The sequence below is a fragment of the Vicugna pacos genome, chromosome 5 (assembly GCF_048564905.1).
Source record: "Vicugna pacos chromosome 5, VicPac4, whole genome shotgun sequence".
NCBI lineage: Eukaryota > Metazoa > Chordata > Mammalia > Artiodactyla > Camelidae > Vicugna > Vicugna pacos.
In genome coordinates, this window is record NC_132991.1 from 45,375,400 (window position 1) to 45,399,312 (window position 23,913).

Genomic DNA, 23,913 nt, shown 5'->3' on the forward strand with positions numbered 1-23,913 from the left:
GTCTTCCTCCTGTCTTTCCCGTTGTTACTAATCCCAGACACTGCTGTTTGCCCTCCGCCCTCCCATGCCCTCACCTCCTCAGGGAGAGTGAGGAGGTGATGTCTATATAGGTCCTTTGTGTGAGTCCTGTGGTAGAAGCATGTTACATAGGCCAAAACTAGCGCTGACAACAGCATCATTGTTCCGCTGGGCTAAGATAACACACAGGATCCCAGGAAGTTTGGATCAGTCATCATGTTGATTGAATCAGTAGTTCCTACTGATATTGAGAGACAAGTGTGGTTGTTATTAAGGTAGTAATGGAAAGCAGTTTTGTGGAACAGTTATCTACAAAGTAAGAGGTAAGTTAGCCAACCACGGTGTGGGCAGAGGTGTTCTTCCCTCTGAAAGGAAGGAATATGTGTCCTTCTGATTTCTTCCGTGTCCTTCCATCAAGGAACATGTACGCTTATTTCCTTTTTGAATTATAATGACGTAATTGCTCCCTCTGCTGATACCTTTCTGTAGGGGTTTCTCCTAAGAAGTCCCTGAGCACGTTACTGACCCCTGCAGACACCTCTCTATTTCAGGCTTTAGTGATGACTTTTTTTCTCGTTATTTCCTTATTCTTTTTTTCTTTGTAGACCTGGCCAGAGGACCGTGGATGACCTGGAAATTATCTACGAAGAACTCCTTCACATTAAAGCCTTATCCCATCTGTCCACCACAGTAAGTTGCCTCTTGGTCGAGCGTGGTGGAGGAGACTTTGAGCTAGATGCCCTGTTAGGGCTGGAGGGCATTATAGTGAGAGGAGGGTCAAGAATGCCCGAATTCTACCTCATACCTCACCCCTCCTCTCTCTCGTGAGATGCTAAGGAAGTTACACCCAAGCACAGTCACCAGCAAAGGATCAAGTGTTATCACGTTACTAGAAGCTACCCTAAACACCAGAGCAGCCTCACGTGAGGAGAGCTGGAACACATGCTTCACACTTCCCGAGGCTTGGAACCTGCTTAGTTGGGCAAGACAGCCAGGTCTTAGGAGGGGTTTTCAGTCCCTTCCATGAAACCTAGAGCTGGGGTGGGGGGTGGGGGGAGGAATCGGGATGACCTGCCCTGGCCCAAGGGGCCAGTGCTGCCCAGACTTGCTGCCAAATTGAAAAAAGGAAGCAGAAGGTGCAAGAGAGCATTAGTTCAGGCATTTTAGGGCACAAGAGCAGTACCTGCTAGTGAAAAATGGCCAATGGCTGTATCTGACTCTGAACTTTTACCTGATTAGGGTCTTTAGAAAAGCTGTGGACAGAAATTTGGCCTGCACATGGGGAGAAATGCCTCCTGCTGTGGGAGAGACATAGAAACAGGATTTCCAGGCAACACAAGTTTCCTATGTGCTAATAATTCAATAGTAATAATAACAATAAAGAAGTTGTTTCAACATGTGCAGGGTATATACTGTGTTCGCCGATTATACACTGAGTTCCTCCACATGCTAATGTCTTTCATCCCCTGCTCACTGGGTGATATTATGCTGCCATACGGTGGCAGTGCCTGCAGTCCCTACCCTGGCGGGTAAAATTCGGGTCTTTGCCAAGAGCAGTGAGGCATTTGCTACAACACCCGGCAGGAGGGCTCCAGACACTCTCCCTTTCCACCCAGACAGAGGTGCCTTCCCACCCCTCCCAGCCCCTGCACTGCTGGGGGCCAGAAGCTTGCACACCTGTGTGGAGCATCCAGGGCTCTGGTGCAGCCCAGCCTCCCCTCCCGCCCACCACTGCCCTGTCATCTTCACTCTCTCCATGGTGGGATAGGTCTGGTGCCCGGGACCCTCACCCAGGAAGCTCCCGGCTCTGTGGGGGCAAGCAGCCGAGCTCCACGAACTCACGTTGGGGAGGGAAGTGGGGGAGGACCCCTCTCCCTTGCTGTGCTCCTGGTCCCCAGCTCGCACGTGTTCTGACCTCCCCAGCCTTGGTAGGATTGGAAGGATGGAGGGCAGAGGAGAAGAGGAGTCTTCTACCTCAAACCCCAGGTACCCAGGCATGGTGGAAGTCCTCAGGTTATTTGGTTCTCAGGGGGATAGAGGCATAACTTGGTATCATAATTTGGCATTTTTAAAAAATAGCTAAGAATGTAAATCTGCTCACACATTTAAACTTAATTATTCAACTTCAAGACATTGAGTTTTCCAACATGTGTGCACTGATGTGTGATGTGTGATGCAAGGAAGAGCCTCCAGTGGCAACAGAGTCGTATGAGATTGCTCTCACCCAGACAGAAGGTAGGCAGAGAAGCTGGCTGGTTCGTATGTGGGGAACCATGTGTTAACAGTCTCCAGGCAGATTGTCTCATATAAATTAGCTTATGAAAGTGTGTGTAGAAGCTCTAAGAATCTAGTGGGGCACGTCTAGTGAAAGTGGTTCTGGACAGGAGCAGCAGCCAGTGAGGTGGGAGGCGGCCACGCAGAAGTGAGCTCCGTTCAGAAAGAGAGCGAGCCCCTCCCCAGCCCCCCAGCATCTGGCCTTTCCCTGCATTCTTTCTCTTTTTCTTCTAGGTGAAACGGGAGTTGGCAGGTGTTCTCATTTTTGAGTCTCACGCCAAAGGAGGAACCGTGTGTAAGTGAAAGCTATAATCCAGCATCGTGCCTGGCTGGCCCCAACAGAGGATGTCCCCCAGGGGGCCTGCCTGCAAATACTCCCCTCTCTTGGGCCCGGGTCCGACTTGGCAGGACGTCGCGTGGCTCGTTTGTTTTTCTGGACCGGTGATTACTCCCAGCACGCGTCCGCTCCTCTGCAGTGCGGTGGTTTCCGGGTACCAGCGTGGCAGCGGTGGCCAGCCTGAGTCTCCACTTGCTCCCTGCACTGCTGGCTCAAGGCCATGTTTAAAGAGGGTGGGATGAAGTCACTGCTCTTCCCGTGGGACCCCAGGCAAAACCTTTCCACAGTGCCCTCACTTTAGTTTGTGGCTTTGGAAGAACTAATCAACCTCTTGAGATTACCATTTAGAGTGACAAACTCTCCGGCTTTCTTTTTCTTCTCTCACTTCCACTGTCAGATCCAAGCCTGAGAGAATTCCTTTGCCCCAGATATTTATGGACTAATTCGTATTATCCGTCACTGTAGTTTATTTCTATGATCGTCTTTGGAAGCAAGAAATTGAAATTTGATAGTAATAAACGTGAGCAGAATTATTGCAGCTGGCATTTCCCACTCATCCTACAGTCTCCTTTTTGAAAAACATGGTTAGTGCTCTGTTCAGGTCAGGAAATGCCTCCTCTGATCTGTCCTGGAGAATTGTAAGCCACATCAGCATGCCATGTTTGTCAGAAGTTCTTCAATAAAGAAAAATTTCACTTTATTTAAACCGACACATCCTAAACCTAATGAAGTGTAGAAAACACTTTTAATGGGCACCTGTTAACTTTTCAAGAGACATTTTTTGGAAAATCTTGCTCTTTCTTCAGACTGAGTTGTGTTAGTCAAATAAGCAGAGAACGTAAATTGTAAAAAGCAAAAAGAATTTAAAATTGTGTTTCAAATGTTTTACTTTCAGTCATCAGAAGTGGTATTTCTGACATTGATATTTATTTTAGTAAGAACGTCCTTTCTTTAAATTTTTAAAATTCCACTTTAATATTTTTTAAATTGTTATGCTCAGTGATGACTTACAACTTCTCTTTTATTCTTTTAATTCAAACTTACTGATGGTTTTCATTTTATCATGAAATATTTAAATATTTCAAACAAAAAAGAGGTTGTTCAAACAGTCTTTTTAAAAAAACACGATCAAACACTAACATCACACCATATTTATTTTCATATTTTTCTAAAGAACAAAATTCTACAGATACAGTGGAAGGTCTCCTGCTCCCTCCTTTACCTCATTCCAACCCATTTTTTTAAAAAAATATGTAGATATGGATCCATCAACCCTGCGTAGTGCTGATTTGCATGTTTTCAAACTTCACATTACCGGTCAGATTACTTTAAAAAACTATTCTCCATGGCATAGTAAGTTTTGCTGAATTGTTGAGGGAAGTGTATTGCTTTAAGGAATGGATTGCTGCTGAATCGATATCTAGTAAATACCTACCTGCTTTTCAGGGCGTAGCAAGGAGGGCAGTATTTCTGTGCCTTTCATGTTTTATAGAAAAGGAAGTAATATTCTACCTGAATAAGTTAGTATTTGCCAGGAATTTTTTTCCCTTCCAGAATAAATGCATAACTCTGGGGACTCACAAATGATGATTGGATAAGCTGTAATTGATATTGATGCGCTTCTATTCTTGTCATCAGTCTTTTCATCTTTTTGTTTCTAGTGTTTAACCAGGGAGAAGAAGGTACCTCCTGGTACATTATTCTAAAAGGATCAGTGAATGTAGTCATTTATGGCAAGGTATATATATCTTTTTCTTTTTGAAACTTTATTATGCTCCATTTACTAGTGGCTCTAAGTATTAACAATGTAATGCTACAATTAAACTTGCTGCAACATTGTTACTCGATATAGAAAAGACATTATAAGATCTCTAATCATAAATAATCTGAATTGTTATACTCAGAGTAGTATTGAACTTTCTGGGGCTCATCTCCTTACAGATTATAATGTATACATTTAAATTAAGCCCTAGCCCTTATTACTAAATAAAAGAAAAATGGGATATTATAATTTAATCATGTGGCCATCCCCTTTGGCATCCCTGGGTACCGCCTGTTGATATATACAGTGTTTTAGGGGCAGGGGGCCTTGTGGTGTGAGGTAGCTGGGTGTTTGCTTTTTCAAGGCTCACGTTCATTGGGATGTTCTGCTCTCTCCAGGGTGTGGTCTGTACCCTGCATGAGGGTGATGACTTTGGCAAGTTAGCACTAGTGAATGATGCCCCAAGAGCTGCTTCCATTGTCTTGCGAGAAGACAACTGTCATTTCCTGAGAGTAGACAAGGAGGATTTCAACCGGATCCTGAGGGTGAGTCCGAGGTGGAGTGTGACTGAAGCATCCCATTTTCACTTTTGCCAGCTAAGTGAAGAATTGAGTGCGGTGTTAATTGAGTGGTGCTATGATTCATGAATGCTCTAGGGCCAAAGAGCCTTGCTTACAAACCTGCTGGGTTCAGGGAGCTGGTGGGTTCTGAGGTCCAGCAGTGATATCCAGTAAAGCCGCCAATGCGGCGTGCTGTGCTGGACCAAATGCCCCTGCACACACCTGCACTGGTCCGTGAGAACTGAAGACAAATGGGGGTGCCTAGGCAAAATGTCAGGGTATGAGACACTTCTCTTTGGCAATCCTGGGCTCCCCCTTTTGAGTCCTTCCCCACCTCATTCTCCAGGTCTTTCTTTATCCTAAACCTTCCTAGTCTCCACCTCCTATCTCTTCCCAAATCTGATATCCTCTCTCATATCCTCACACACCCTCTGGATTTATTAAGTGATGACATTTTAGTGGGAATTAATGCCCACCATGATCACTCCAACCAAGCATTTTCATTTCAAGTGCTTTATGTCAGATTGATTCACACTAACAGAATTTCAGACTTCGGCAAGTAGGTGAAGAATAATCCAGGTGGTGGAAGGAGCCATGAAATTGCACTTGAAGTTGGCTCTGAAGAAGGGCCGAATGCAAGCTTGTTAAAATATTTGTGAGAGTGGGTGATGCTTAGAAGAGATGGTCCCCGATTTCTCCCCACCATCCAGCCCCTGTTCCCTTGGGAGGGACAACCCAGCTTCAGCTGGTGGAGGCTTGACTGTGGACTGCTGGGCATCATGACAGTGTGCTGTCACCCCTGGCCTTTCAGGGGGCCCAGAGTCTATCTCACCTCACCCAGAGTGACTGCTCCCTCCAAGATCGCTTTGCTTTTCCCCCTCCTTCCTGGCGTGCAGAGCAGACACTCTTCTCTGCCTCTCCCAGCCTGAGCGTCTTTCCCTGTCCTACCCCAGACTTCTAAATGCAGCTTCTGTGCTTTCTGGTACATTTGGCATTATTGAATGATGATTTGCACCCTCGCTCCTGTTCCTTATGTATCGACACCTATCCCTACACAGCTATAAGCTCTTGCCATTGGTGACAGAATTTCTGGCAACAAAGTTTATCTTAGGAATGCATTCTCTTAGTGCAAAAAAAAAAAGTGAAGTTAAAAATTAAAGCATTGAATAATATAGAAAAAATAAACACACCACATGGGTTTGACTTGGTTTTTTAAATCTAATCTCTTAAAATAGGAGCCAGATGATAAGAAAAAAGTACATTACATTGTTTAATAAATTATTTTAAATGACATTGAAATTTAGACTTTACTCTTTTTGAAGTCTACACACATGGAGTTTACACTCAGCCAAAAAATTTTTTTGAAAGAATTGGATTAGGATCATTATCACTGGTGTAATTTATGGAATTATTCAAAGTAACTGAAAACTGTTTTTAACACATTTCAGACGGATTTTTAAAAACTCTTTTGATTTGAGGGAAAACATGCTTCTTAGGAAACATGTTTCCTAAGAAAACAAAATCCCTTCAGAAGATAATCAGAATGAAAGAACCCTGCTGAAGCTGCATGCTGTTTGCCACATATTTTTATAGAGAATAAATGCTTTTGCTCTTCTCTCTTTCCGCTGTACCACCCTCTCCCAAAGGTTTCTCTGAGCACAGCCACACTCCTCTCTACTCAGCTGATTTTCTGAATCTGGGGTACAAGCAGGGATTTAAAACCACATGCCTCAAACCTCATCTAGTCCTCTCTCTGACCGTTCCAGCCCTTGACTTTGAAAATGACTTAATTTGTAGATGCCAACAATTAGCATCACAAGCACCAAATGAGTTTCTTTCTGAAGCATTGGAAATTTTTTTCATTGTCTGAGAAAACGGCAGCATCTGTATGTGGTGTAATTTGTATTTGCAGGACGTTGAGGCGAATACAGTCAGACTTAAAGAACATGACCAAGACGTCTTGGTGCTGGAGAAGGTCCCAGCAGGGAACAGGGCTTCTAATCAAGGAAACTCACAGCCTCAGCAAAAGTAGGTTTGCATCCAACACTGCAATTGCCAGACTGTGATTAACCTTTTCACTTGGTATCATCATCTCTACAATAGCACGTTCTCCTTCTTTGTGGAAGACGGCAGTGTGTGTGACTTTTTTTTCTCTCTCTCTATTGACTAATCACACATCTCGTGGAGTATAATGTATCCGTTTCTGGCACTGCGTTGCGCTTGGTGCTGCCTCGAGTAATTCGGAGAATATTCCCCTGCTCTAAAAACACTCTCTCTGTGCTGCCATCAACCGTTAATAGCTTTGGAGCCGAAAGCATCGGAGTAAGTGATGAAAACAGGTCTGCCAGGCAGCTCGAGGGGTGGGTAGGCAGGCCCCTAGGTGCAGGGAACCTTTGGTATTTGAATTTCACGTGTAGGATTTATCAAGAAGTGCTTTCATCTTATCATCAGCATGAGCATCTTTGAAGGAAACCTGACTTCAGATACAAAACAGTCTGTTAATTGTAGTCTGGAGACGTCCATTTGGCCTCATCCATACTTACTCCTGCTAATGTCAAAAGGGTATTTGCTTCCCCTTTCTCAGGTCACCTGTTTAACTTGACTCTTCATTCCACATATGTTCCATTCTATCTTTTGCTGCAACTACTTACACAAGACTCTTTTCCATTAAATGTACCAACAATCGAGTAGTAAGACTGGAAAGTAGGAAATGTAGCGCTAAGAAATTGTGGAAAATTACTGGATCTCATTTAAAGATTAATTTTTAATCTTAGAATAATAAAAACACCAGTGCTGTAGCTAAAGAAATGTGAGCAAATACTGTATTGAAAAAGAATGCATCCCAAGTGTTTTCCTTTCTTTGCCAAGTACATGGGATGTTCCCATAAATCAGGACAGTCAGCATAAATGATGAGCTGTTATTGTTTAGACTGAGAGCCTAAGGCTCAGACATTTCATCTGGATGAGTCAACGTATCTCCAAAGAGGTCAGGAAGAAATAGAACGTTACTGAACAGCCATAGTATATTTTGCATATTTTACCTAATCCTTTCACAACCTCCTTTTAACAGAAGATGGAAAATTTTAGGCTCAGAGAAGTGAGTTACCCCGGATTACAACGCTTGTAACGGGAGAGCTTGCATTCAGGTGCAACTGGACCAACTCACAAGTCCGTGCTCTGTCAGGCTCAGAACTTGTTACAGTAAAATATAGTGTATAGATACTCTATCCTCAACACTAATAAACATTGCAAGGCAATATATTTCAAAAGGCCTGACATAAAATAGACTATATTAAAAAAAACTATCCTTTCATTTATAAACCTATAAAATTACCATCTAGAATTCTTTACTACTTTTCTATTTTCTACTACTGTGCATTCTTGAAAAATGTTTTTGCTCAGATGTTTTTCAACTGTTGTCCTTCCAGCCCACAAAAGATGAGAATGAAAACATTTTTTATGTGAAGTTCGGGACTACCCCCGGTGATTTTCTTTAGCACTCTTAAATCTAACGAGACCATTTTATAGTGATCATCTCCATTCTTTAATAATGCCACAGATGGCTCTGGAAAGTCTTGCTCCCTGAAAAAATAAGCCTTGAAAATTCTCCCCAAATTTAAAACATTTGATCAAGAGGTGCCTGGGAGCCCCCCCCCCCCCCGCTTCCTTCACCTCTTCATAGCAGGGGACAGTGATCAAAGGTTTGCAAGGAGAGGGTATGGCTCAATGGTAGAGTGTGTGCCTAGCATGCACAAAGTGCTGGGTTCAATCCCCAGTACTGCCATTAAAATACACATATATGTGTGTATGTGTGTGTGTGTATATATATATATATATATATATATCTCATAATTCAATAGTATTTGCTTATTGTAACAGCTTCCATTTAGAATGCTCTCCAAATACAGATTTTTAAAATGAAATCAAACGGAAGAAAAAGGAGAGGTCACAGGTATTAATTAACTTTAGGCCTGGATCTGATTTCCATTGCATCTCCTTATTTGTGTTCTGTGGACCAATCCAGATTTCTTATATAATTCAAAGCCTTGTGCATGTTCACAGCACACTATTTAGGAAATATCGAGAGTACAAAATAGCACATCAGGCCAATCCATTCCCTGAAGAATAAAAAGCCACTCTTTCAAGGGATCATTTTCAGGCAGGCTTTCTGGAGCCAGGCCAGAGTTAAAAGGGCAGGGGGCATGTCAGGGAACTTTGGCCTGATGTTCTGGACAACTCGGAGAACATGGCAACAACCGTGTCTATGGATGAACTTAAAATATGGGATCCTTTAAGGCCTCTGTCTCCTCAGAAATTATCCTTTCTCAGCTCAAAGAGGGTCACCATGTTGGTGCTGATAACATTATTTTTCTGATTCACTTTTCCCCTGAGAAATCCAGGATAGTTTATGCACACAGTTGGCCCTCCATATCTGCGGGTTCCATGTCCACAGATTTAACCAACTGTACATGGATAATGTTTGGGAAAAAAAAATTCCAAAAAGTTCCTCAAAGCAAAACTTGAATTTGCCATAGGAGGGCAACTGTTTAAATAGCATTTACATTGTATTGATGACTATTTACATTGCATTTACATTGTAGTAGATGATATAAGTAATATAGATAAAGTATACAAGTGACTTTTATAGGCTATATGCAAATACTCTGCCATTTTATGTAAGGGGCTTGAGCATCCATGGATTTTGGTGTCTGCGGGGGTCCTGCAACCAACCTCTTGTGGATGCTGAGGGACAGCTATACTTTTTAAACTTTCAAACTTCCTAACTCTCCCCAAGCCACTCAACCCTGGTTGTGATATTAAAATGTCAATAGAGAAACAGTGTTTCTCATGATGGATAAACTATATGAAGCCCTCAAACATTTACCGTTTTGAATATTGTCTGTTCTGTGGTTATGTGGTTTGAAATGACTATTCCTGTTTTAGTTACTGTGTTGCTTTTTCCTTAGACAACCAACCACTTAATTCAATCCTGTTTGCAGAAAGATAGTCCCTTCCAGGGCCTCTCTCCCATCTCTTTTTTGTTCTAGGTGCAGATAGAAGTATCCTCATTTCCAGACTTGGTGTTAGAAAAAGATTTTCTAGGGGGAGGGTACAGCTCAGGTGGTAGAGCGCACGATTAGCATGCATGGGGTCCTGGGTTCAACCCCCAGCACCTCTTCCAAAAAATAAATAAATAAATAAATAAACCTAATTTCCCCTGCCACCAAAAAAAAAAAAAAAAAAAGATTTTCTGTCACAGATTTAAAACCTCACAGCTTGGATAATATAACCAATTGGGGTCCTCTTTAACTTGGTAACTTCTTCATGTGATAAACTGAAAAGAGACATACTGTCTGGTCTTCAAGTCCTTCATTTAAACGGAGGTGAAGTAACAGGCACCTGGCAGTGCCCAGCCTGAAACAAAGCAGTAACGTGATGTTTCAGGCAAGCCCAGAGCCGTGAGATCACAGGCCAGAAGCTCCTTGGCGCTCCCTCTTCAGACTTCCCTTCCCTGAGAGAATGTCAACCCCTGGACAGCCTTCTGTGGAGCTGAGAAGAGGGAGAGGTTAGTGTTAGGCAGCTGTACCCCAGAAGGAGCCGTGGTAGCAAAAGACAGATGCCCTGGTGTCTGCTATTGAGCAGGTGGGCAGGGAGACGAGACGCCATTTTCTCTCCCTAGCGAGGTGGTCGTATATAAAGCTTGCCAGCCAGGTAAGCCTTCCTTCTCCTTGACCAGACACGATACCCATTCTAGTGTCCAGACCGAGAACACTAGAATGAGAAGCCAACCTTCTATCAGAGCTAACCTTTTCACAGGGGAACCAATGACAGACGGATATATCAGTCACTCGTGTGGCCAGCTGTGGAGCCGGGAGCCCGCTAGCAACAGCTGCCCACGGCCATGTGAAGCAACACGCAGCTAGTCTTGTGTATAATGTCTTTACACTCTTATTAAAGGAAACTTGTTCTCAGAAACAAGCAAACAAGCCCTTCTGAGGGGCTTTTAAATTGCAGGGCAGACCTCCTGTTCAGGATGAGCTCCAGGTGCCTGGATGGAGCCTCAGGCCAGAGCGTCCCGCTCATAGGCCGGGCAGCGCCCTGACCCCTGCTTGTGCTCCGAAGCCAGACCCGGCCCACTGCAGAGATGCTGTGTTTACTGACTCTGTGACCATGGGCTGACGCCTCCTCTTGCAGAGCAGTTTCTCCATCTGCAGAATGAAGATGGGATTTAACCGGCAGGAGCGAATGTGACACCATTGGTCAGTGCCCACCTAGTTGTCTGGGGCACAGGAAACATTCAGCAGATGTTCAGTGCCCTCTCCCACCCCAGTTCCTTATTCATGTGGCCAGATGCTGGTCCTCTTCTAGCTCATCTGAGGAGGGCCATCAAAGAATTTATTTAAAAAAAAAAGGAATCAACTATTTTAGGAATTATTGAGTGAGCTCAGCAATGTTCTCCATTTAAGTATTGAAAGTCATTTATAGATATGCCCTCTCCTTCCCTCAAATAGCCATTGCCTACAAGAGGAAAAGTCCTTGTCTTCTACCTTATTTACTTTGAGAAACAGGCCAGATTCTTTAGAAGACTGAACTCCTCAGCTCCCCTGGGTCTTGCAGGCTCGTGCACACACACACACATATGCGCACTGACAGTAGATTTAAATCATGGTCGTCTTCCAGGTGGAATGCGTTTGTTACCTCCGTCCACACCAGGAATACTTCACTCACCCTCCGTGTGCACGTGTGCAGGGCCGTGCGTTGAGTTGCCTCTTCCTCACCTCCTCAGACAGGAGGGCAAGACTCTGAGACTTAACACATTAGAGATAGTCTTGGGCTCTCAACATACTTCCTCCAAGGTCTCAAGCAGGGAGGAGGGTATTGGTCAGGAGGCGAAGACATCTGAATTCTCCTGGAGCTGAGCCCTCCCGCTGCTTTCTAAACACAGGAGGATTTTCTTTTCATTGCTGTTTTTCTTCCTTGTCATTTTGCTCTACGTGAAACACTGAGCAGAAAAGCAAAATCTCAGTTTTGGAACAGGAGCCCCTGGATCATCTTCATGTGTTTTGCCTGTCATTTTCACTCGCTGTTTTGTTACCATCTTGAACATGACTTTGAAATAACCCACGTTCAATTTACAAAAGCAGTCCTCCTGTATGGCTTAAAGAGCTTCATGGATGGAACTTCTGAAATCATGCCTAACCCCCCCCCCACCCTGCCAAGTAATTTGGTATTGAAATAAATTATATGGATGTTCTACTACTGGTTTATTTCCTGTTCAGATGCTACTGGGGTTTCTTTGTTGGCTCATTGGCATTTGGGGATTTTGTTTTCTTTTCTTTTATTCTTAGCTGCATTTCCAAAGCACATACCAGTGTACAGTTGGGAAAGACACAGCATTCCAGAAATAGTCAGGGGAATCCAGTGTGGGACGGCAATTTTGCTATAAGTAACCCATATATGGATAACCTAGTTTACTGTCACTTCCCCTCGCCAGCTCCCCCTGCCTGACCTGAACCGCTCTGGGATTTGCATGTTCCTTTTCACTCCCCTTGGAACAAGGCTGAAGTGCCTCAGTTCCCAGCCTGCCAGAACCACTCTCCAAGAAGTTTACTTTAGTTCCATGTAGGGAAGAAAGAATAACATTTTAATAACTCCTTCAGTTTGTGGTTTTTCTATCGATATGACTTTGCAAAGGTATAGGGTCTTTCTTACCATACGGAGAATATGGGTCATAAGTTAAGTCAGTGTGGTTTCCTGGGATCTCAGAAAAAAGTTTTAGATATGTAAAAAGTTCTATATGATTTTCCTACTTTTGAAAAACTGAAACTAATGCTGGTTTGATTTCTCATCTAGGTATACTGTGATGTCAGGAACACCTGAAAAAATTTTAGAGCATTTTCTAGAAACAATACGTCTCGAGCCAGCTTTAAATGAAGCAACAGGTAAATACCTAGAACAGTTGTATGTCCATAAAATCCATGCAGAGCATTGTAAAAAAAAAAATCTGAATTCATCTCAGTGTGTGTAGCCAAAGCAGTTTTAGAAATGGGTTATGTGTATTTCCATTAGAAGAGCATCTTTTCAACCCTTCTCTGCCTGCTCTGGTCCTGGCTGCCCTTTGCAGATGGCTCTCTCATTCATCCATATGAGGAGTAGCCTTCCAAAGGCATTTCTTAAGTTATCATTTAAATTCTACCTTCTGTAGGCACCTATTAGGTTATCATTTTAATCCTACTTTTTCCTGATTTAAAGCTGCCTCCATAAAAGGCACAGTCCTGCTCCAGCTGGGAGCAGAGTGGTTCTCACTGCGACTGCAGAGCCCTGGGCTGCCCGGGCTGTAACCAAGCACCATGTGTGTTCCTTTCCTCGGACTGCTATAACAAAGCACCGCAAACTGGCTGGCTTGAGCAACAAAAATGTGTTGTCCCTCTGTTCTGAAGGCTAGAAGTCTGAGATCCAGGGGACATCAGGGCTGGCTCCTTCTGAGGGCTGTAAGGGACAATCTGATCACATCTCTCCTTGCTTCCGGGGGTTTGCTGGCCACGTCGGGCATTCCTTGGCTTGGCGATGCCTCACTCCAATCTTCACCTTCACCTTCACATGGTACTCTCCCTATGTCTTGACATAGTCTTCCCTTTGTGCATCTGCCTCTGTGTCCAAATTTCCCCTTTTTATAAGGACACCAATCATGTTGGATTAGGTCCCACATTAATTATCTTATCTTGACTGCATCTGCAAAGAAGTAAGAAATAAGTTTCCAGAGAAGGTCACATTCTGAGGTCTGCAGGCTTTGGACTTCAGCATATCTTTTTGGAAGGGAAAAAAATCAAGCCACAATACCACCTTACAGTGAACCAGTCTCGTTAACTAAGACACAGAGATTTGAGGATGAATGAGACGAACCTCATCCATGAACTAAGTGTTCAGAGTTTTGAGATCATTCTCCACTTTGGTTACCATCTTATATGTGATTTGGGAAAAGCACACATTCAACTATTTAAAAAAAATATCCTTTACTACTGGCCTGTCTCTCAGAATAATAGGCTAATACTCTAAGCATACTGAGCTCCATAGAAGATTTCTCACTAAAAGAAGTTCAGAGATTTATTTTAAAAACTTAGTGGTAGTTCAGAGTTCATTTCTTTTCTCTTCACAATATACTCAGGGTAAAGTTATCATTATTATTACATCCCTCCAAAAAGTATTTGATCACTGATTTACTTCTTACTTTATCTTCTCATTCCATTTTCTCATTTCATCACTAGATTATCTGAGTTTTTTATGGAGTGAATTAGCTGGGGAGCAGTAGATATAAAAGGCAAGATCTCTGACACCAGGGCAGTTACGTTCAGTTCAATGTTTGTTGAGGACCTTGCTGGGCTGGTACTAAGCTGGATGCTTTGGACAAGGCAATGTGAACAAGGAATCACCCTCCTGTCTTCAGGAAGTTTATAACCTGCCAGAGGACATAAAGGAATGTGCAACTTGATTACAAACTTGAGAGGACCAGGAAGATTGTCCCCAAGGATATAGACTTTGAAGTGGCCCTGAGGGAAGGCTGGTAACCGGGGACAAAGCTTTCCATACATGAGTGCTGACGTAGAAACAGACAAGGAAGACCAGGCCGTGTGGTGTTGCTAGTCTATCATATACATAAGTGCTGGAAAAAAGGTAAGGCCTAAGAATTAGGGTCCAGACCTTGGAGCATCTTAAATGTGAAGCTAAGCTTTGAGAAGTGGTTACAGATGTCTGAGTGAGGAGAATGTGATAAGATCTTTTTTTGAAAAAGGAAATCCTTGAGGGACCATTTTGGAGAGGATTGCTTACTTCCAAGAGGCAAACATAATCTTAAATAAACCATATTTCTAGGACCCGAGGTCAGGAAAAATATAGCAGACTTTTCCCCCTCTGATTAACTGTTGCCCAGAATGTGTGATTGCGTAATACAAGAAACAGCATCTTCTCTAAAGTGAATATTGACTGAAAAGGAACATTCTGGTGTGTTAGAGACTGTGGCATCTAAGGAAAGATCCGTAAGATCTTTACTACCTGTGAAGGACAAATATGTTCCTCCTTTTAAAGTTACTTCTGAGAGAGGAGGGGACTGAATTACTGCTTCGTAAGAACTTGAAGCCCAGAAATCAGTGTGGCAATGGCTGCCACATAGGATGTGATTCCTGACTCTTCCATTTTTGATGTTAGAACTAAGTTCACCTCATAATCTGATAGTGAACTTTATGCCCTGCGGTTTTTCCGATTTTATTTTTCTTGCAAGTAATTTGCATGGCTTGGAGATAAAGAAAAAATCTGTATCATTCTCATAATCAAAAATATGAATCTACCACATAGTCATCCTGGACGTTAAAAATAAATCTTGGTGCAGCACCCTGAAACTCATGGAATCAGTGGGGTGGGAGCCCCTTGGCATTGATGGTTTTACAATACAATGAGAGACGTCAGAGTGCAACTGGTTTGCATCATAGAAATGAACACCCCTGGATTTGATAGCACATTCTCTTAATTTACCGAAACATCTGTTTTCTCCCTAAGAGGTATTGGTTTCCTACACCTTTCACTTCTATAACCAGCATTAGTCCTTAAGAGCTTGGGAAATCATGTTCTAGTAGCAATGACTTTTTTTTTTTTTAATCGGTTCTCAAGAGTTACTGCCTATGAGTAGAGAATAAGAGAGCCACATTGAAATGAGGGTGCTGGGTGATTACCGCGCTAGTTGACCAGCTCACCAGCCTTGGAGAACCTTACTGAAATCTCTGCTCTAGCGAAATTTAAACTACTGTATAGCACAGGTCTTCTGGGAGCCTTATAAACAAGCATTTTTTCCTCCTATCCTCATAGAATATCTACAACATGTAAAGGTGACCCTGATGTTCAACTCAGACAAGCCAAAGTCCTTTCATACTTAAGAAAAAAGTCCCACACAGCTTCTGTCTGACACCTCAGCATCTTCTCTGGCTCAGGATAATGGGGCTGAAATTACTGGTAACACCGAGTGATGACAGCTTTAGATTACACTCATCACTTATATTTAAATGAATATAATGGTATTATGTGAGGTGTCAGAGGGGTTAGCTGAGGCTACGGTGGTAATCATATCGCAGCCTATTAATGCATCAAATCAACACATTGTACACCTTAAATTGATACAGTGTTATATGACAATTATCTCAATTTTTAAAAAATGAGTATAAGTTTAAACCTTTAGTCACTGATTCCAACTTTGATAATACACATTAATTTAAAACAGAGGCATTGGACATTCAATTTATATAGTTAAAATTCTCATATTTCTCACCATTTTCTGTTAGAAAAATTATGTGAGTTTCATAGAACTCAGCCAGGGTAGTTCGTTTTTCAGTTGAAAACCCCCAGAGCATCTTCCAAAGTTTGCACGGGGTGTACTCTGAGGCCTTTCAGTCTGTCTTCACGTGCTTTCTCACCAGGACTGCCTGGATAGCGCTGTCTTTGCAATGAAGAACCAGCATCAAATTCAGAACAAAGCAATGAAGCTTCTTTGAGGGGCTTGCCTTACTTCTTTTGCCATCTTCCTGTTTACCTACCTCAGTGCTCCAAATGTAGGGCATTGACCATTTTAATCTACCGAAGAGATTGTGTTTTGCTTCAATTGCTGCTCACGGTCTTTATCTTGTCTTCAGCCTTTATCTTGCCTTTTTTTTTTTTTTTAGCTGCTTTTGTTTCCCTCACCAGTTCTCTGCTCTTACCATCTCCTTTTTCTATAATTCTATCACACTTTCATCTTTTATTGCTCTCTCTCAGAAGAGGAGATGAAAGAGAAACAAAGGAAAAAAAATACTGACAAAAGACATATGGTGTAAAATAGACAAATGACCATGTCGTAGTTCTGCACACATGGCACTGCCCATGTGTGGCTCTTTAATTACAGATAAATTTTTTTAAATTCATTGTGGGTAGGGTGGCCAGTGCCATTAAGACAAGACTGTCGCTTTTAAAAATATTGTACTTTTTGTCCACTGTCCTAAGAAATTGAGTTTTGATCTCAAGCTCTGTTAACATTATTATTTTTATATGCAGTGCTTCTTTGAACAGTAAAACCTTGCTATCCCAAGCCAGCTCTTGATTTCCTAAATGTTTCTGCAGGAATCTAACTTCCTTTTCTGCTTTGTTTTCCTTCCCCTGCCTACAGATTCTGTTTTAAATGACTTTGTTATGATGCACTGTGTTTTTATGCCAAATACCCAGCTTTGCCCAGCTCTGGTGGCCCAATATCCTTTTGTTGTGAAAAGTCTCTATTTCCTCGACAGCACCCCATGTGTACATGGTCATTATCTCATCGCATCTCTTCAGGTAAGTCACCGCCCAGGCAGAAGTGTGCTCTCCACCCTTGTCAGACTTTGAAACATCAGCAGCTTTCCATGCACACAGATTCCCAGCTCTCCCTGGCATGGTTTTGCTGTGCCAAGTTTAAGGATTCCCTCTTCATTACCTGGGTAGAGAAATGTGAGCCAAGTTGTCTCAGGAAAGTGATGCTGCTGAGAGATACACACACCTGGGAGGTAGGCTAGAGAAGGCTGTGGACAAGAGTATTACTAGGGACCATCATTAGGGACAGTTTTCTAAGGTTGGAGATAGACTTTGTACCACTGTCGGGTACCTGGCGGGATGGACCGTGATCTGTTTGTGTCCCTCTGAGCTGTAGTATTAATCAGACCACTAACCTGCCGAGATATATACAAGTTACCATTGTGGGTTAACTTTTCTTTTACATCCATCTTTGTCTGCCCTATTCTCTAGATACTGAAATTTGTTGCCATTTTTATTATCCCACTGACTAATGTCGAAGATACAAAACTTGAAGTTCTAATGGCAGTTTCTCTAAGCAGCTTAACCTTGAACTTATTTGGGGCAACGTTTCAGTAGTCTGTTGAGTTGACCAATTGGTGCACAGTGTCTAGCGCAGAGGGAACATTCCAAGGACATTAGCTAAATAAAAGAAGTTACTGTTGCTAATGAGTTACACCCTCAACTTTGGCGGAGTGTGAAAGTGTATTCTCTAACCTTGCTTTATTTTTAAAGCAACAAAAATTCCGGCCCCCGAACACTTTGGCCTTTCTGAGCAGTTAACTGTACTGAAGGAGAATGGCATTCTTTCTTTCTGAGCAATGCAATCAATGTTGGCATGTTTCCTTTTTCAGAATTATAACTGTCCTACCTGATTCTCATTTCCTTGTTCACCCATAATTCTCTTTGAAGTCAGCAGAGTGTGTGAGGCTAGGAGATTGCAGTTCAATGTACTATTCAGAGGGAGCTGCGAGAGTGAGATTTGGGTGTTTATTTGCCTGGAAACTATCTTTCCAAGTAATGACAGCTTAATGAGACTTAAATATATTATATATTCTTTCTGGCTCATATTCAGTTTTTCTCAAGTAAAATTAACACATTTGGGATCTCTCTGTGCTCTTTTAGCTCCATACATGGTAATCATTACAAGACCTTTGAGATTTGTTGGAAGGAAACATAAAAACCACCACTGAGTTTAGATTTTTTTTCAACAGTTAGCATGTTGATAAGTGTAAGGCGAACAAACCAAAAGAAGAGTGAGAGAGCGCAGTGGCTGAAGTCATACCATCTTTACGACTCAAAGCCCCAAACATGCAGCTTGTTTTTTTTTTCAAACTCTGACTTTTTGACTAATTAGCTTGTTCCCCTTCAGAGCTGCTTGAGAACATTCATATCACTGACCTCAGTCTTTAAAATAGGAGATCCTAGAGGGGGAAGCCCACGCCACTCCCAGGTCGGGAGGTGCGGGGAATCGTGATGCGGGGGGAGGAGGAGACGGAAGAGTGAACCAAGGCTTCCCGGGTTCTAGCCCCAGAACCTCCATTAAAAAAAACAGAATCAAGGGGGCCTGTGATGTCCAGTCCTGATTCTTTTCTCAGTAGATGGAGAGGATGCAGGATGGCAGGGTACCACCTACACGACCTTGTGCCCTCAGACCACCCCCTTCACTCCCGGCCCTGTGAAAACTTAGATTCTCCGAACTGTTCTATTTTGAATCAACTCTCTACGTGTCAGGCACTATGGAAGTGTTCTATATCTATGCTAGCCCAGTGGCCACTAGCCTTGAAATTGGCTTTTAGGACTGAGAAACTGAATTATTAATTTTATTTGATTTTCATTAATTTAAATGTAAGTAGCCACATGTGACCGGTGGCTGCCATATTGGACAGTTTAAGTCCCTAGTCCTTATGTGGTGGGAATAAAATGAGAATTATTGTTCTGTAATGCCTCGAGAAAGCATGCCAGGAAGGCCGGAAGCTCATCCTGCTAGAGGCAAGCAAATGAAAAGGAGTCTATCCTTGAAGCCGCGTATCTGTAAGTGCTTTTATATCGTGCTGAAGACTCAAGTTTTAGTCCCTTTGCCTCCAGGAAGATGTTATCTAGGCTCTTATATAAGCTCCTTTTTTTGGTCATAGGTAAGTAAACCTATGTGACAGACTTCAGGAATTCATCAGAAGGATGGGGTAACTCAGAGAATTGAAGGAATCCTTAAAGAGGCCAGGCCTTAGAAAGAGACCTGCAGGCAGCAACTAGAGACCCAGCTGCTAGAGTAACTCTGCCCCAAACATCCTGGGCCCTCAGCTCATTCCCACCTCCCTGGGGATAGCTTGGGTCATTGCCTCGCGTGGGTCACTGCTGACATCTTGGTCAAAGGAAGGCAAAGCACTTTACTGAACAGTTTTACAGAGACTGCCTATAAAGAAAAATAAAGTGGAGAAATAAACGATGAACAGGCAAAAATATAAAAAGCACATATAAACTGCTTAGCACTGTGTCCATATGTGACAGGGAGGGATGATGTAAAACTGAGCACGTGGGTAAAGACCCATGTTGCTTTGGGACAGAGGGATAGTAAAGTGCTTCACCACGTCCCACTAAAGCACTTACAGTCAGTGAGTTGATTTGGCTGAGTGTTTTTAAAGTACCAAAGACGTGTTACTTTTCATAGCAGCCCTACGAAGAAGTCAGTATTTTCACTGCTCTTGTTCCAAGTCAATAAACTGGGATAATGAAAAATTATGATTTGCTCAGAGAAGGGTAATTACTAGTACAGAAAGAATTTGAGCCCTGAGCCACTGACGCCTGTTTCTGTCCTTAATCCACATCGTATGTCTCCTCCAGTTTTGCTTTTAGCACAGGAGAGGATGGTAGAACTCTGTTTAACATTAATATTTCAGGCCTTTTATGTGCTAATGAGAGAAACTCTCTATTCATTAGATACGCTTGGGACATGATTTGACCTGATGAATACAAGTGCTTTATAATGAGGTTTTAAAATTATATTTGTTCAGTTTCTGTACTTTTCATCTCTAGTTTTTTCAATCTTTTTTAAAACCTGCACTTAGAATTCAGTTCAGTTTTCCATTAGTCTTAAAAAAGCAAACTAAAACCCCTATCACCCTACCAGGCATTAGGACAGTTACTGCCTTGGTGTATGTCCTTCCAGTCGTTTTTCTATACATACAGATCTGTGCTTTAAAATACTAGAATGGGATCATACTAGAAACAATGGTGTATGTTTTGTCACTAAATAACATGTTATGAATATCCTACTCTGGCATTAAATATTTTTCCACACCATTTGTCTAAATAGAGATAGCTTTATCATTCTTAAAAACAGAACAGTCTCATTGTAAAAAAACTTCAGTTTACAGAAAAGGAGAAGAGAGAAAACTTCAAGTGGTATCTCACCATTGTATTATGAAAAAGCTTTCAGAAAGTGTATTGTATATAATTTTATGTAAGTGAGGTCATGTTTTATATGCTTTTTTAAAATTTTTTTCACTTACCAGTATGCTGTGGGTATCTTTCCAAATCAATATATACCAATAAAACTACACTTTTTTTCCCCAGATAATTCCTCAAACACTTACAAACACTTAGAATTTATTATTCAGTGCTGGGCAACAAGGTGACAAAATGCATGAGATAAACATATTATTTTTATTGATTCACAATATTATATGGCAGACATGTCATAATTAATTTTCTTAGCCTCATCCTATTGAATATTTAGATTATTTCCACCTTTTTTTTCCTATAACAAGCACAATGGGGTGAGTCAGCTTCCTTTCAGCTAAATCCTTGCCCGTGTATTTTCCTTACTTTAAATTTCTAAAAGTAGACAAAGAATATGTAATATTTTAGCACTTCTAATGTTTATTACAGAGTTGCTTCCCTATTGTTTTAATTTTGTGTTTTATGATTAAACTCTGCCTTACTTTTGTCTGTACAAATGCAGGCAGGCCTTCAATTCAGTGAGTGGTCACAACTAAGTTAATATTATTTTGAATTTTAATAACTGTATTCTTGATTCAGAGCATTTTCACATCATTTACTTTATCTTTCCAACACCCAGCCCCCACAGGTGAGGCAAAAAAAAGCACTGATATGATATTTATTTCATTTTACATATTGGAGCAGTCAAGGCACATAGAAACCAAACAGCCACCTAAGATTCCACATATCCTGGCAGATGTTTGGAGAAACTCATGGAGCACTAATGTAGTTCTAGTGGCAGTGGACATTGTAGTTGACTCTCCAACATCAGTGCCATCTCAGTTGGTCAGTCTAGGTAGTTATAGTAATTGGCTGCCTTTGACCACAATTGGCTCTCAAATTACAGGCCAAGGTAGACTGGGCCAATGGGATTCAAAGAGAGGCTTCCTGGCGCTTCTGAGTAAAAAGCTTTCTCAGCATTTGAGGAAGGTATGGTATAGTTCAAGCAGTAGAGTGCATGCTTAGCATGCATGAGGTCCTGGGTTCAACCTCAGTACCTCCTCTAAAATAAATAAACAAACCAACCTAGATATCTCCCTTCCCTCCAAAAAAAATAAAATAAAGCTTTTAAAAATTTGAGAGACAGAACAGAAACAGACTCACAGACATAGAAAACAAACTTATGGTTACCAAAGGGGAGCAGGAGGAGGGGAGGGATAAATTTGGATTATGGGATTTACAGATACAAACTACTATGCATAAAATAGATAAGCAACAAGGCTTTACTATATAGTACAGGGAATTATATTCAATATCTTGTAGTAACATATAGTGGAATAAAATCGGGAAAAAAAACTGAATCACTGTGCTATACCCCTGAAACTAACACAATATTGTAAATCAAATATAGTTTAATAAAAAAGAGAGAACAGGCAGCCTGTTGCCCCAATTGCTAGTGACAGCCATCCTACAACCATTAGGGGAACAAGCCCTATGACAAAGCTGAAATGAGGGGAGAGTCGGGGGGAAAATGAAGTATGTGATGACGTCACTGCCCTTGGACCAATCCTGAAGCTTACCCTACCAATAGATTCTCTGCATGTCAACAAATGCAGGTCTTTGTTGTTTAGAACAGATTGTTACTTCAGCTAAAAGAAAAGATTCTTAACTGATAAATGGTTTATATTTAAATTAAGTACAACAATAATTTTGGTCAAATATTTTCTCTTAGTATCCTAATTTGTTTTTTGAACATAAATTTTATGCTTTTGGCATGGAAATAATTTATTTAGTTTCTTGAATTAAAAAGAAAACATAGAATACAGATATGCCAGTAAATTTTAGCTAAAACTGTCTTTGTTATGTATTATACCCCTTATACAGAAACAAAGTGAAACACGACAACTTTCCTTGCTGAGAAGGCAGGGTCTCCATCCTTCATTTCAGTGTGAAAATGACCTGAGGATGTTCTCTTTATAAGTTGATTTAGGTCTAAGGAACATTTATCAAAATTTGTAAAGCAAGATTTACAAGAGAGCATCAGATTCTTAAAGTCATGTTTTTAAGAACAATCTTTGAATTTCTAAGGAAAATTGTCAGCTTAAATTTTCTCAAAGCCAAATTTTACTATTTTGGTCCCTTAATGGGTTCTGAAAAGTGTTTGATCCATGTGTCACCATGAGAGCAATTTACTTCTGCAGTTATGCAGTTTGAGAGTTTATTTTCAATAAGGAGGATTTGGTTTGATGATGATATGAACATGGTATCCTCTTTCACAGAAAATGAGTGTATTATCAGATATTCTGCGAAGTATTTTATGTATGTATTTTCTCAGCCTCCTATCAACACTATGGGTTGTGTACTCTTTTTGCATTAAGAAAGTGAGACTGAGCAGATAAGTAACTTGCTCCAAGTTACATTGCTAGTAAAGGTTAGAACAATATTTGAGCCCAAGCTCAATCAATGTGTTTCATTAGGCCAAGCCCTGACTGCTCTGCTTTGAGTACAACCCCTGACTTAAGACTAAAAAGAATAGCCAAGAACTAAAGCCTTCTAAAAACGCAGAGAATTCTGAAAATCAATGAGAAAAAAAAAATCCAAGGGAGAAAATGGGAGGCACATAAAGAAAATGACAGTGCAGAAAGCACTTCTGTGAGCTCCAACTTAATAAATAGGTGCACACAAACACAGGAGCAGCTGTGTTAGAAAAAGCATGACAAGGAGGAGGTGTAGCTCAGTGGTAGAGCATGTGCTTAGCACGCACAAGGTCTTGGGTTCAATTCCCAGGACCTCCTCTAAAAATAAATAAATAAACCTAATTACCTCCCCCCTCACAAAAAAAGTTAATTAGACAAGTAACAAAATGAATAAATTCAACTTTATTTTTTAAAAATGAAGAAATAGCATCACAGTGTTAAACCCAGAAATGCCAGGTCTTATGAAAAATTCCAAAGCCATCCATTTAAAAGATTTTGAATGATTTTCAGACATGGATCAGTAATAATGATGAGCGCTAGCCTCTCCTGAGCACTTAGAATGTCTCAGATACTGCTCTATGTGGTTTACCAATACTGTCTCATCTCCTCCTTGACGGCAGCCCTGTGAAGTTTACTGATAGATGAAGAGACTGGGTCTCTAAATGGTCAGTCAACTGGCCAGGGGTCTCACAGCTGATAAGTGGGGGA

At 41.6% G+C, this 23,913-nt stretch overlaps 1 protein-coding gene across 13 annotated transcripts in view; it reads left to right on the forward strand.

Annotated features, from left to right (window-relative positions):
• The window catches only part of RAPGEF4 (Rap guanine nucleotide exchange factor 4), a 272,690-nt gene that overhangs the window by 207,524 nt on the left and 41,253 nt on the right, over window positions 1-23,913 (forward strand). For all 13 annotated transcript variants that reach the window (XM_072961173.1, XM_072961166.1, XM_072961165.1 and 10 more), the window contains 7 exons: window positions 624-708; window positions 2,527-2,587; window positions 4,291-4,367; window positions 4,790-4,936; window positions 6,864-6,979; window positions 12,806-12,894; window positions 17,136-17,214. In XM_072961173.1, the coding sequence (XP_072817274.1) occupies window positions 624-708; window positions 2,527-2,587; window positions 4,291-4,367; window positions 4,790-4,936; window positions 6,864-6,979; window positions 12,806-12,894; window positions 17,136-17,214 (654 nt within the window). The remainder of the gene's footprint in view (window positions 1-623; window positions 709-2,526; window positions 2,588-4,290; window positions 4,368-4,789; window positions 4,937-6,863; window positions 6,980-12,805; window positions 12,895-17,135; window positions 17,215-23,913) is intronic.